The sequence below is a fragment of the Scylla paramamosain genome, chromosome 6 (assembly GCF_035594125.1).
Source record: "Scylla paramamosain isolate STU-SP2022 chromosome 6, ASM3559412v1, whole genome shotgun sequence".
Taxonomy (NCBI): domain Eukaryota; kingdom Metazoa; phylum Arthropoda; class Malacostraca; order Decapoda; family Portunidae; genus Scylla; species Scylla paramamosain.
In genome coordinates, this window is record NC_087156.1 from 21,776,997 (window position 1) to 21,791,996 (window position 15,000).

Consider the following 15,000-nt stretch of genomic DNA (forward strand, 5'->3'; position numbering starts at 1 on the left):
ATGTCACTCACAATGTAATGATCGTGACAGTCTTGAATGTCTTGCTTATGGGGCGGAGAGAGAGAGAGAGAGAGAGAGAGAGAGAGAGAGAGAGAGAGAGAGAGAGAGAGAGAGAGAGAGAGAGAGAGAGAGAGAGAGAGAGAGAGAGAGAGAGAGAGAGAATGTCTGGCTAAAGAAGGTAGGAAGAGGGGAGGGGAAGTCTCTTTTAGGAGGTATAAGAGATGACGGATGAGGGAGAAAAGGAGACGGGGAAAAAAAAAACGTGAGAGAGAGAGAGAGAGAGAGAGAGAGAGAGAGAGAGAGAGAGAGAGAGAGAGAGAGAGAGAGAGAGAGAGAGAGAGAGAGAGAGAGAGAGAGAGAGCAGCGTTTCATCACGAGCGTCAGGAGTCACGTGCACCTCATTTCCCGGCGCGTAAGACAGCAGCTCAAAAGGAAAGATTTCAGGTATTTAGCGTCTTGGCACACCGAGGCATGAGGAGAACAATTGCTTCATGACCGGCGGCGTTTTCGTGAAGCACTACTAACTTAATTGGCTTGATAAGTAACTGATGTGTGATTATGTGTAGACGAGACAAATGAGTTCATCTTCTTATCTCTTACTTCAGAGGAACACTCAGTCAGAACGTTAGGGAAGTGAAGATCTGACTTATCCTGTGTTTTCTCACCACCACGATCATCCACACAGTTGGAGTTTCTTATCATGGTAAACTTGCGCCGGAAATCTTGACGATCGCTGGCTTCTGCAAGCGCTTCCGTGTTCCTGTTAATGTTTTCTGCTGCGCTAATCGTTTGACTTAACTCAGGAATCCATGGAGCTCAGTAGCAGCAACAAGGATCCCCTGACGTGGCGCCATCGTCATCATTTCTGCGAGGTTCCTCCATGTTCAGCATTAGCGAGGCGACGGGAGGTGGTGACTGCCTTTCTCTCTGGTGCTAAGGCCCGTATTCTGAAAAGCTTTGCTTTCTCGCTACGACTGTTTTCAAAGCCCACAAGAGTGTTTTTCGTGTTAATAACGTAGAACTCTCGTTAATCTGTCACTAGAACCATAAACACCCCTTAAAAACCTGTGTAATTTCACCTAGAATCTTTTGGATGTAGCGTAGGTGCGCAGTGTTTCAGAATATGGCCCCGAGTGAGACGGGAAGGCCGGCAGAGGCTACACCTGAACCAGTCTGTCATGGCGAGGAAGATTGACCTGAGCGTGAACTATGATGCTTTTTTGTTACGTACTGAAGAACACAGCACACACACACACACACACACACACACACACACACACACACACACACACACACACACACACACACACACACACACACACACACACACACACACACACACAGAGGCAGATTAAATGCTATTAGTCAATTCAGCAAGGTCAACATAATGGCACGGTGCGTTTAGTTTAATGCGTCTTATCGTCAGTTTCGTGATGGTGATGTTACCCAGAGAGAAAAAGAAGAAGAAGAAGAAAAAAAAAGCCAGATTATCCGTCTCCCGAGAGGAGCCGCGACAGGATTAATAAAGGTGCGAATAATCAAATAACGAGCCGGAACATAAGTAAAGGATGATACAGATTAGTGTCTTGTGGGAGGAGTAACAGGTTCTGAGTAGAGAGAGAGAGAGAGAGAGAGAGAGAGAGAGAGAGAGAGAGAGAGAGAGAGAGAGAGAGAGAGAGAGAGAGTTTTCGTATAATATTGAGGGTTGTTAATATATTTTTTCTTGGTAAGATGGGCTCTGGGCAAAAAACAACAACAGCAAGATTTAAAAGGGTGTGGAAGGCTCGCTGAAGGTAACTGTCAAAACGAACTATCCAAAATCATGAAAAAAAAGTGAGGTTGTTGTATTTAGTAATAGAATGTCACTGAGGAATGAAATCACTAACTATCGATTATAACATTAGGTAAGGAACACAACTACAGCGTGAATTGTACCAAGCTGAGAAGGGGGAAAAAAAGAAATAAGAGTATGATATTATCTGGAAACACTCGCGCCACGTATAAGCTTCCTTTATGCTCTTGTGTTGTTAATGCCATAGTGAACACATGAACCTGTAGAACGATCATTACTGTAGGTAAGGAACACAATAACAGTCAGAATTATCCAAAGTTTAGTAGTGAGAAAAAAATGAATGTTAACTAAAAAACAAAACACTCCTTATTTTCTTATGTTCTTCCTTTTGTTCTTAACGCCACAGTGAATACGTGAACCTTTAGAACGATTATAACATAGCAAAGAACACAACTATTATCATTCCAAGCTTAGTAAAGAGATAAAAAATGTTTGAAATTAGCTGAAAACTCTCGCTCCATTCATTCTATTGAGTTAATATCATTGTCAGGTCAGCTATACGCACTGAATACAAGGGTTCTTTTGTACTCGGATCTATTTAGGAAAAAGGTAACTATAGTTTTATCTGATCAGTCACTTGCATAGATTATATGTTGTTCATTTTATTATTGGGTGTATTTGTGATGCTGGCTGTGTGGTGTTGTGGGTGTTGATCGTACTTGTGGTGTTGCAATGATAGTGTATCGGTGGGGGCAATGTGGTGTTGATCGCAGTAGTAGTAGCAGCAGCAGCAGTAGTAATAGTAGTAGTAGTAGTAGTAGTAGTAGTAGTAGTAGTAGTAGTAGTAGTAGTAGCAGTGGTAGTAGTAGTAGCAGTGGTAATAGTAGTAGTAGTAGTAGTAGTAGTAGTAGTAATCCGTAGAAACATGATAAGTAAGCAGTATTATCACATAGTCTGTAATTTAATACCATATATAATTATAGAAAAAAAAAATCATGAAGTAGTAGTCCTAGGAATAGTAATAGTAGTAGTATATTAGTAATAGTAGTAGAAGTAACAGTAATGGTAAATATTCCAGATAACATTACCACATCGCCTGTACATGATTATACTTCACTACATGATTATACAAAAACAATTACGAAAAAAAAGACAAATGCAATGCGCGTGTGAAACATATAACTCGAGCGAGAATGTTTACGATGTCGCCCACCTTGCAAATCCCGATGACAGTGCGCTTGTTTGTGTTTATTGGCACGGCAGATCAGGGTCACTCAGCCGCTTGCTTGGAGGCTGCGGTGGTGGTGGTGGTGGTGGTGGTGGTGGTGGTGGTGGTGGTGGTGGTGGTGGTGGGTTGAGCAAGATTAGAATGACGTGTGGTGTAGCAATGAAAGTCTTGCCTCAGATGTATTATTTCGAGTAATGGCCGTACATCAGAGTGAGAGAGAGAGAGAGAGAGAGAGAGAGAGAGAGAGAGAGAGAGAGAGAGAGAGAGAGAGAGAGAGAGAGAGAGAGAGAGAGAGAGAGAGAGAGAGAGAGAGACTGACTGACTGTGTGTGTGCTTGTGTGTGTGTGTGTGTGTGTGTGTGTGTGTGTGTGTGTGTGTGTGTAGTTGGTGCCCGCAAGTGTTGACAGTGGCCAGCTGTTTTGATGCCATTTTTTTCCACTGGTGTGGCAGAAATAATACGTGTTCCTTTTTAAAGTTTTGAAATGTATGCATAAACATTGTTGTAAAATGTTGAGTCAGGTTGTGGCAGACTCGTCAGCTGAGTTGGAACAGAGCCACGTGCACACTGCATTTAGATAGAGACCCCACCAAGTATCCCAAATGTGCCTCGTGTTGTTAATATTCATCACCTTTCACCTCATATTTGTCTAGTGCTCACTTATTTTTTTTATTGCCCCTTTTTGCGTAGGATTACTTTTTTTTTTTTCCGTAGAATTCCCTTTAATGGTTCTTATTTTCCTTTCAAACTATCAAACAGCCTCGTCGGGATCCACTGGTACGTTGTTGTTTGTTGTCTTTGTATTAGCTTCTCTTTTTGCTTGGGAGGAATCATTTGGCAACCTTAATCAGTCCAGGGGAGGAGGTCCAGGTTACGGTGCTTGGGTGACGCTGCAACTTGTCTTCTCTTGATGTTATTTGTAATGCAACTTTGGTCGATGTAGTTTCAACACAAAATGCCTCGGGAATGGACATTCTGACTTAAATAAACCATGGGGTGGCTGTGTGGCTCTGCATCCTCCCAGGGGCGGTGAGGGAGCCTGCCTTGTGGCGCGGCCCAGGAATTGCTTCACCGCCGCCAGACAGTCATGAGCCTGCCATAAGGGCGTTGACGGCGCTCAGATGACGTCACAGTCATGCCCTGCCGATAGTGGTCAGGGCCTCCTTGACAGACCCGTGTGTGTGTGTGTGTGTGTGTGTGTGTGTGTGTGTGTGTGTGTGTGTGTGTGTGTGTGTGTGTGTGTGGCCAAACAAGGCTGTCTTCACCTTGATGTTAAACTGTTAAACTTAAAAGTAAAACACAAACAAACAAGATGAAAGCTCCTAAGGAATGGTGTACATACTCTCGCGGGGTGCAAGAGTGAGTGTTCTGGTATTTGAAATGAGCACGCTAGGCTTCCCGCCGCCACCAGGGGAGGGAAGCAGACACGGTGTGGCGGGCCCTGGGGTGGCGGGGCGGGGCTGGACTGGATGGGGCGGGATATGAAGCAGGAAAGGTGACCACTCAACCCTTTAGACACTGGACCAGCATGACGGCACTTCTTGGATGGATGTCAGTGTTATATTTTGATCCATTCCTGTCATTCTCTAGTGAAAGGATGAGTGGGCCGGGTAGCAAGGTGAAGGGGAATGGAGGTGATGAGGGGCCAGCGGGCATGGGGCAGGGAGGGAGGGTAGGAGTGGGCCTCTTACAGGAAAATGTCATGAGAAATGTCACGCCCTATTAGTCGGGTGAATGTTTCATGAGCATTTCTTACTTATTTACTGATCATCGTGTTTAGGTAAAGGTTACACGTTTCCTCCTAAATGCCTTGAAGAGTATTGATGCTTCCTGATGCTTCTTAGCCTTACCTGTGTGTGTCTTACTGTCTCCTTCATGTTCTTCCTTGTAGTTTTGAATTTGATTATATTGAAGACTATTTGAGTGTGTGATTCTTGACTAACTTGTCCTTCTTTTGTATTTTTCAGGGATTTGTAAATTCAGGTTACAGCGTCAACGGTATCGCTCACGTAAGTACTGAATCCTTCTCTTTGTGTGTGAGTGAGTGGGTGAGTGAGAGTAAATTTTTACCTTGTATGTATTTAGAGAGTTGTTGTATACAGGTCCTGAGCTACCTGCGCGGGCGTGTGTGTGTTCGTCAGTGTGTATGTGACATGCAGGAATGACTTCCAGCACCTACCAACACCACAATTTGTCCACCAGGTGTCATCCATTACAGGTTTCCTTTCGTGTATCTCTTTCGTGATTCTGAAATTTCTACCCGTCCCCTGAAAAAAAAAAAAGAAGTATAACCTTCAAAGTTTACTCTGAATTTGCATACACACATATTGGTAGAAGTGCGACAGTCGCTTGTTTGCATGGATCGAGGAGACAGGGAGACAGACCGAGAGAGAGAGAGAGAGAGAGAGAGAGAGAGAGAGAGAGAGAGAGAGAGAGAGAGAGAGAGAGAGAGAGAGAGAGAGAGAGAGAGAGAGAGAGAGAGAGGGAGGGAGGGAGGGAAGGGGAGGAAGGGTGAGGGAGGGAAGGGGGAAAGAGGTAGAGAGAGAGAGAGAGAGAGAGAGAGAGAGAGAGAGAGAGAGAGAGAGAGAGAGAGAGAGAGAGAGAGAGAGAGAGAGAGAGAGAGAGAGAGAACAGCACGGGACGGAACGAAGGGAGAGTCAACAAAAATACACAACAGAACGAGGGATTCGCTAGAAGTGGCAGAGTAACCAGACGAGAACGCTTCGGTTTGGTGGACAATTTGGAAAAAAAAAAAAAAAAAAAAAACTGCAGGGACTGACTCGGCGGCTTTTTATTTAGTTTAGCTCGCTTCATGCTGGACTTGTGACTAAGAGAAGGGACTCCATGCATGTACACACACAACACACTCTCCCGCCTCCCACCCACCACACATTCGGTGTATATCATATCCTGGTGTGCCTGCAAAACTTCCATCTCGCCGTGGGTGTTTTTGGTGTTCTCGCTCGTGTGTGCGCCACAACCTCCCACACAGTCATGAGGGATAAGGAAAATATGAGATTGAATGTAGAAAGATAATATAAGGAATGGAAAGTAGTGGGGTGTTCAGTTGCTTTTGTTCAGTGGTTGTATAAAATGAGATGATGTTGGGGACGAGTAGAGACGAGGAGGAGGAGGAGGAGGAGGAGGAGGAGGAGGAGGAGGAGGAGGAGGAGGAGGAGGTGGGTGACAAGAACGAGGACGATGACAAGGACGAGGAAAGAAGCAGCAGAAGGACGAGGGGGAGGAGGAGGAGCAGGAAAAGAACGATGAAGAGGTGGAGGAGGAGGAGGAGCAGAAGAACGAGGAGTAGGTGGAGGGAAATCGAGGTTGAGAAGAATAAGGAGAAACAACGCGGTCATACTTCGAAGGCTAGCATCGTGGAGAGAGAGAGAGAGAGAGAGAGAGAGAGAGAGAGAGAGAGAGAGAGAGAGAGAGAGAGAGAGAGAGAGAGAGAGAGAGAGAGAGAGAGAGAGAGAGAGAGAGAGAGAGAGAGAGAGACTGGCAGGCTGTCGAGATGACCAACAAAGGAAGAAATCGTATTGATGCTACACAAGGTAATCCAGTCACTTATTATTGCTCCTCCTCCTCCTCCTCCTCCTATGAGTCACTTGTGCAGGATTGTTGTTGATTCTTCTTCTTCTTCTTCTTCTTTTTCTTTTTCTTTTTCTTTTCTTCTTCTTCTTCTTCTTCTTCTTCTTCTTCTTCTTCTTCTTCTTCTTCTTCTTCTTCTTCTTCTTCTTCTTCTTCTTCTTCTTCTTCTTCTTCTTCTTCTTCTTCTTCTTCTTCTTCTTCTTCTTCTTCTTCTTCTTCTTCTTCTTCTTCTTCTTCTTCTTCTTCTTCTTCTTCTTCTTCTTCTTCTTCTTCTTCTTCTCTTGCACTGAATACGGTCGAGTTTTTTCCCCAACTTGCACTGCTAGTGTGTTTACTTTCCATTGTATCACTATAGTTACTTCTCTACTTGTCCTCCCTCCCCCTCTTTCACACACACACACACACACACACACACACACACACACACACACACACACACACACACACACACACACACACACACACACACACACACACACACACACACACACACACACACACACACACGAGTTTCTTTTTTTCCTACTATCGTGATACATATTCTCTCCCTTGTGTTCCCTGTCCCTCTCTCTCTCTCTCTCTCTCTCTCTCTCTCTCTCTCTCTCTCTCTCTCTCTCTCTCTCTCTCTCTCTCTCTCTCTCTCTCTCTCTCTCTCTCTCTCTCTCTCTCTCTCTCTCTCTCTCTCTACGAACCCAGCTTGCTTGTAGTCGTGTCGCTTCTGCTATTCCTCCTCTCCTTCCTCCTCCTCTTCTGTCTCGCTGCATTGTGACGGGTTTCTGCTGTCTCTTGAGTTATGTCCCGCGCTCCTGTTGCAGTTTTCAGTCCATGTTCATTATATTGCCCGTGTCTGTCCCTGGAGTGCATGCCGGATTAGTTGGCGTGTGTCCACTGGTTGTTCCTCTCATTCAACGTCCCCTGCGTAGGGTCAAGTGGCGTCAGCGTGATGTTCCGCGTGTAAAATTGTCTCTTTATGTATACTGCAGATTTTTTTTGTAATCCTTTTGTGTTTTGGTGTAAGTTCTTCTTCTCTTAGAGGATTTGAATGTTAGTGATTACTTTTTATTTTATTTTATTTTTATTTTATTTTTTTATTTTATTTATTTATTTATTTATTTTTTGGTGGGCGGGGTGGTCTTTATTATGTTTTTCCTAGATGTTCTGTTTGTGGAGAGTTCTGTTAGAGGATATCGTTGTGTGTTAGAGACTTTTTTTGTGGTATTTTGTGGATTTGCTTGTATTTTTTTTTTTTTTTTTTGTAATCTCCTCTCTTGTGTTTGGTCTAAGTTGTTCTGTTTGTGGAGTTGTGTGTGTGTTAGGGAAGATTTATATTGTGAATTTGTGTTTTGGGGTCTTCTGTTATGCTCGGTCTTTGGTCTTCTCTCTGTAGGGTTACGTGTGCTAGGGAAGGTATATTTGTGGATTTGTCTATTATTTTTAGATCTCTGTTGTGCTCAGCCTACGTAAGGTGTTCTGTGTGTGGAGATCCGTGTGTTAGGCAGGGCCCTCAGTGTCCAGGTCCAGGGTGTGGAAGGTACGATGGCTGGTGTGGTGTGTCCAGGACGGCGCTTTTTTTTTTTTTTTTAGTAGGTGGACGCTGCTGCTGCTGCTGCTGCTGCTGCTGCTGCTGCTGCTGCTGCTGCTGCTGCTGCTGCTGCTGCTGCTGCTGCTGCTGCTGCTGCTGCTGCTGCTGCTCACTGGTTGGCTTGCTCCCTGTTTGTGGCGAGGACAGACGGCAAGGTGGGAGAAAAAAAGGTAACCTTGACACATCCCAGACGTGTTATTGAGAGAGAGAGAGAGAGAGAGAGAGAGAGAGAGAGAGAGAGAGAGAGAGAGAGAGAGAGAGAGAGAGAGAGAGAGAGAGAGAGACCTTGAATACCCTGTGAAGTAGGACGTCGGGATGGGCAGGCGGTGGCAGGTATGGGCTGCACCTATCAAACCCTGCGGCCGCCGGTCACTCCTCCCCTCCCTCCCCCCAAACCCGAGGCTCGTGTCGCGGCCGCCGTATGGTATTAACGGTATTTAAATTGCCGGCGTGTCGCGAGAGGGTCACGCGGGGGGCAGGACAGCGGGCGGCGTGTCGTGTTGGAGGCGATGACCTTGAGGGACATGCCGCGAATAAAGTGTGTGCGCGGCATCATTAAGGCTTCCGGCGTACAGTACACGACCGTCTAGTGCACGTCAGCGAGGGGGTGGTGGCAGCAGTGCGTCCTGCGCGGAGACGTGGCAGCGCGGTGCGGGCGGCTGGCTGGCTGGCTGGCTGCTGGCTGACGGTCTGGCTGGCCTTGCCCGGCGCGCACTTCGCATACAGATCACCGCGATGTGGATCAACCATCTTGGTGGTGCATTAATTATGCGATCGCCTCATGATCGCCTGCTGGCGTGGATTTGTTTAGGGACACTGTGAGGCAAAGCGGCGGGGCAGGCGCGGGCACTGGTGGGCAGCGGCAGCCTCAGACGCCGCCCCACTGACGCCTCGTCGCGCCTCACCTCCAACCCCCGCCACCATAAATTGGCGCCTAGAGTAGCAATTCGCCCCCTCCCCCGCAACTCCCCACCCCCGCTGCCCGGCCACCCACCCTCGGGCGCACCTGAGGGTGGCCGCCCGCCTGCCCCGCCTTGGCCCAACATCCGTAAGACTTGACTCCCACGCCGCCCGCTGCTGACCCTCGCCTCTTTTCCTCTGTCTGTCTGTGTGTCTGTGAGAGTGTCTTTGCTGCTACTAAATACCATTGTCTGAAATCAATCCTGTAACTTGGAAAGACTGTATTGAGCAGTGGGGAAGGGCCGCCAGCTCTGTGTGGGTGGTGGTGGTGGTGGTGGTGGTGGTGGTGGTGGTGGTGGTGTGGCCCCAGCCTGGAACACATACCGCCTGCACGGGGCATCGCCGCTCGCGAGACCTGCTAGACGTGTGGCGGTGTAATGGATACTCGGTGTCGTCTGTGTATTTGTTGGCTGGTGACATTAATGCTGCTGCTGCTGCTGCTGCTGCTGCTGCTGCTGGTGCTGATGCTGCTCTTCTTGTTCAGCTGCTGTTTCTTCCTTTTCTTTTTCTTTTCCATCTTTTTTCTGCTTTTCCTTTTCTTTTTCCTCTCCTCTCCTCTTCTCTTCTCTTCTCTTCTCTTCTCTTCTCTTCTCTTCTTTTCCTCCTCTCCTCTCCTCTCCTCTCCTCTCCTCTCCTCTCCTTTCCTTTCCTTTCCTTTCCTTTCCTTTCCTTTCCTTTCCTTTCCTTTCCTTTCCTTTCCTTTCCTTTCCTTTCCTCCTCCTCCTCCTCCTCCTCCTCCTCCTCCTCCTCCTCCTCCTCCTCCTCCTCCTCCTCCTCCTCCTCCTCCTCCACAACCACCACCACAACCACCACCACAACCACCACAACCACCACTACCACCACTACTACTACTACTACTACTACTACTACTACTACTACTACTACTACTACTACTACTACTACTACTACTACTACATCAGGTGCAAGGCATGGACTACCACTGCCTTGGCTCACACCTGGCCAAATATGTTCACCTGTGTTCCCTCAGCACACCTGATTTTCCTGCCTTAATATGAACGAGAGAGAGAGAGAGAGAGAGAGAGAGAGAGAGAGAGAGAGAGAGAGAGAGAGAGAGAGAGAGAGAGAGAGTTGTTTTTGTCTTTTTTGTGTAAGTAAATAATAATCACCAAACCAATTTTGTGGGTGGACCTTCTCAGAGTACAGAAGTGTTGGAGAGAGAGAGAGAGAGAGAGAGAGAGAGAGAGAGAGAGAGAGAGAGAGAGAGAGAGAGAGAGAGAGAGAGAGAGAATAACCGGTTTGGTCGGAGAATGGCGGGTGGAATTATACAATGCTGAGAGAGAGAGAGAGAGAGAGAGAGAGAGAGAGAGAGAGAGAGAGAGAGAGAGAGAGAGAGAGAGAGAGAGAGACTCCTTCACTGCTGGACATTTTTCTTTAATATATAAACACTTAACGACTTACTAGTTTCACATATACGAGTACTTGTTTCCTATATGACAAACTGAATCTCTCTCTCTCTCTCTCTCTCTCTCTCTCTCTCTCTCTCTCTCTCTCTCTCTCTCTCTCTCTCTCTCTCTCTCTCTCTCTCTCTCTCTCTCTCTCTCGTGAAACTACAAACGTCACAGGAGCTTTAAAGAAAAATGGTAAAAAGAGTAACAGACTCATCTGCGAGAGTAATAATGATAACAAAACATAATTAATAAAAGTTAAATGTCACTTCATTGTCTCTTCCCTCACAAAACAATAATAAATCAATAAATAAAAGGACGAGCGTTTCAATCACAAGTCAGTAAGTCATTCATTCATTCATTCAGTCAGTCAGTCAGTCAGTCAGTCAGTCAGTCAGTCAGTCAGTCAGGTCTTTACATAACAATTCAGCCATAAACTACGATTCCTTCACGCTGACCTCAGTATAAAGATCAAGACAAGCTCAAAGTAGCGTACATTCTCATCCATTTCAATTGCTTTGGTCAATACAAGACTCCTGAAGCAGCGAGTAGTAGTAACCTGACCTCGTTCATTACCTGTCAGAGGTATGTGTGTGTGTGTGTGTGTGTGTGTGTGTGTGTGTGTGTGTGTGTGTGTGCTGGGGAGGAGGAGGAGGGATGGGTGAGGTTGTCAGGTCCCCGAGGGTGGGCAAGGTAGGGAGCAAGGTGGCGCGTCTTCACTAATCGCTCCCTCTCTTAAGGTGACGTGTTGGAAAAAAAAATGTAAACAGCTCCACCTGCTTCCTCCGTGTCGTTGGGTGTTGGTGAATAATAGACACGAGACTCTTGGCATGAGTGCAGTATTAATTTCATTACATAGATCACCGTGGGTTATTGATGCACCTGATTGGTCTGGATGAATACTGAAAACCAGGCTCGTCCAGTCAATGTATTCATGACCTTGACTTTTTTTCTTAGGATCGTGTTCTTTAAATGTTTTTGGCTTTTCATCAGATGTACTTTCAAAGGTCACAGATATGGTTATTTGCAGTGTTTTTCTTTTTGCCCATTGGCGATGTAGAATCCTTGTCAGACTACTACTAAAATCATGAAAACCACATTGGAAACTCGTACGATTTCAACTAAAACCTGTTTAAACTAGTCGAGGTTTGACGCTGCTACGTGTGAAGACCGGGCGCTTAATCGGATGCAAATACAACCCTTGAAGTTCCTCTCACATACTTATTCTTCTGTCGTCTCTAACTCGTCTGTACCATCCAGTGGGAAACTTTAAAAGGAGATTAGATAAGTTTATGGGCAGGGCTAGATGGGTATATGTATGTATGTTTATAAAGGGATTGTCACGTGTAGACCTGTAGTACCGTTCCTTATGTTCTTGACTCAATGTACTCTTATGTCCTTTTTCTTATGTTGCTTTTGCTTCATATCACTCCGGAAGTTACTCTCATTTTCACTTTCATTTAAATAATCCTGTCGTCTCCTCTTTTCCTTTTTTCTACTTTCCAACTTAAACTACGTATTGTAGTTTTCAATTTGTACCCAGTTTAAAGATTGGAGGTGGCTGTAGAACAAGTAAAGATGCCTCATTGATCAGTGGTTGAAGAAAGGTGTACCAAATAGCAGTCAGAAAGTTAACATGTCTCTCTGATGTTCACTTCTTTCATTACTCCTCATCGCTCCACAAGTCACCCTCTCCTGTCACTTCGCCTTGCCTCGCTCCGCCCCGCCTCAGTCTTAGGACCACGGCGCTGTATAAGAGGTCGTCGCCCTAATGTAATGGATTAGAGTTCAGTTCATTTATCCGCGTCACGGTGCACCACGCTCGCCTTGCCCTACCACACCCCTCCCTCGCCTCGCCTTCGTGACTTAGATGATGAATATAATAAGTTTTTTTTTTCTTTCTTTCTTTTTCTTTTGTTTTTTAATGATAGGTACAAGTGAAAGGTTGTACATAAAAGTGATAAATGTTTTGATTGATCCATTGTTGTGTTTATGTATTTCTATCTTCATTTATTTATTTATTTGTTTATTTATTTATTTATTTGTTTATTTATTTATTTATTTGATTATTTATTTATTTATTTCACTTTGCATATGTGAACTTTAATAAATGTTTTTTGCATGTATTCGTTTGTTATTGTTGTTTAAGTTCTATTTTGAGTTTTCCCTTCTATTTTGACTTTCCTTTTCCTTTCTTCTTCATCTCGTTCTTCTTAACTCTTCTCCCTCTTCTTTCTACCACCACCACCACCACCACCACCACCACCACCACCACCACCACCACCACCACCATTTTGCTATCGATGCTGCTAATAATGAGACACGGGACATGGCAGGAGGGGCCGGGGATGTTGGGGGCATCAGGGGTGAGTGGCAAAGGGACTTGTCATGAGTACCGGTCTAGATAATGATGGAGCGAAGTGACCCCTGCCCTACACATGTCCAGATTAGCGCAGGGCAGAGGCCACGTGCAGGGCGGACTAACACACACACACACACACACACACACACACACACACACACACACACACACACACACACACACACACACACACACACACACACACACATACACACACATTGAGGGTACTTTTATTTTGTTCATTTCATTTTTTTCTCTTATTTTATTCTTTATTTTTTTCTTTCAAATCTTGCGTAGTTTTTGCCTTTTCATAACGAGTATCCAAACCAATTCTCTCTCTCTCTCTCTCTCTCTCTCTCTCTCTCTCTCTCTCTCTCTCTCTCTCTCTCTCTCTCTCTCTCTCTCTCTCTCTCTCTCTCTCCTCTCCTCTCCTCTCTTCTCCGCGTACTCTGCGTTGGCAACTCTGACCCAGGTAAACCTATGAAAGTGTTGCCATCTCGCTCTTTTCGCCTCAACAGGATGTGCGGGGGTCATGTGGGGTGAACCTTCTCCTGACCTTGACTCGGGCGGAGGTCAGAGGGCTGGTTAGGGGTACGGGGAAGGGGCGAGGGTGTGATGGGTGAATGGGGGGTGTGGAGGGATGGTTAAAGGTATGGGTAATGGGGGGAAGGAATGGGAGATATGTAAATGTAGTTAAGTAATAATAAAGAGATAGAGAGAGAGAGAGAGAGAGAGAGAGAGAGAGAGAGAGAGAGAGAGAGAGAGAGAGAGAGAGAGAGAGAGAGAGAACAATGTGAAAGGAAGAAGAGAAAGTAGAATGGAAAGGAAGAGTCAAGTAAAACCGAGGGAAAAGAAAAGGAATGAGGATAAAGAGGAGGAGGAGGAGGAGGGGGAGGGGAAGGGAAGGGAAAGGAAAGGAGTTTAATAGTAAAGAGTGAGAGTGGAAAGATGAAGAGCAAGAAAAGAAGGAAGAGTAGGTGGAAGGAAGGGAAACAGGAAATACGTCAGAAAATCCACGATGATGATTAAAGAAAACGAAAGACAGAGAGAGAGAGAGAGAGAGAGAGAGAGAGAGAGAGAGAGAGAGAGAGAGAGAGAGAGAGAGAGAGAGAGAGAGAGAGAGAGAGAGGTAGTTTTTGCCCCTCTCTCCGTGTTTGCTGTTCTTTGTTCACGTTTTCCGTTCCCTGTTCAGCGTCGTCAGGAGTCCTTCCCTTTCCTCCTCTTCCTCCTCCTCCTCCTCCTCCTCCTCCTCCTCCTCCTCCTCCTCCTCCTCCTCCTCCTCCTTCCTTTGTTTCCTCCTTGTTCTCGGTTCTCCTGCGTTACGTACTGCTCCTGTTTGTTTCATCTTTTGTTTTCCTTTTTTTATGTTCTTATGTTCCTTCCCTCTCTGCTTTTATTATTATTGCTATGTATTATTTATTTGAGTTATACCTATTCTTTTATCGAGTTGTTTGGTTTTCGTTTTCTTTTCTTTTTTTTCTGTGCTTTTGTGTTCTGTTTTTATTTCGTTTGTTTTGTGTTGCTCTTGTTTATTGAGTCCCTTTACTTTTTTTTTTTCGTGGCGTCCTTTGTTTTATTGTTGATATTGTTTTTCTTCTATTTTTTTTCTTGTTGATTTCCACTGGTTCTATTTTATTTTGTCTTTTCTTTTAATTTTGTATTTTGTGAGTTTATTTGTTATATATATATTTTTTTTATTTCTATCTGTGAGTGAGGGAGGAACAATTTTTGTCCTTTTTTTATGTGTTTTTTTCCTATCATTGTTCTTTAATTTAATATCCTCCATTTTTTCACTTTCTTGTTTCATTTTCGTCCTCATTCATAGTTTTCCCTCCATTTCCATTCGTTACTTTCATTCCATTATTGATCTTTTGTCTCCGTTTTTTATCTTTCTCCTTCCGGTGTGGTACGTGTTGGCATTGGGTGTATTACATTGTAGCTTTGGTGGTGCTGGTGGTGGTCGTGGAGGAAGAGAGGGGGGGGCGCCGAGGGGGAAGGGGAAGAGGAAGCAGAGAAGGACGAGGAGGGAGAAGGGGTAGTAATAGCAGAGGATGAGGAGGGGAAGTGGAGGAGGAGAACGA

General features: G+C 45.3%; 1 protein-coding gene across 1 annotated transcript in view; it reads left to right on the top strand.

Moving 5' to 3' along the window:
• LOC135101395 (single-stranded DNA-binding protein 3-like) overlaps positions 1-15,000 on the top strand; it is a 200,752-nt gene that overhangs the window by 85,936 nt on the left and 99,816 nt on the right. Inside the window, 1 exon segment of the mRNA XM_064005322.1 lies at positions 4,986-5,027. Coding sequence (XP_063861392.1) covers positions 4,986-5,027 — 42 coding nt within the window.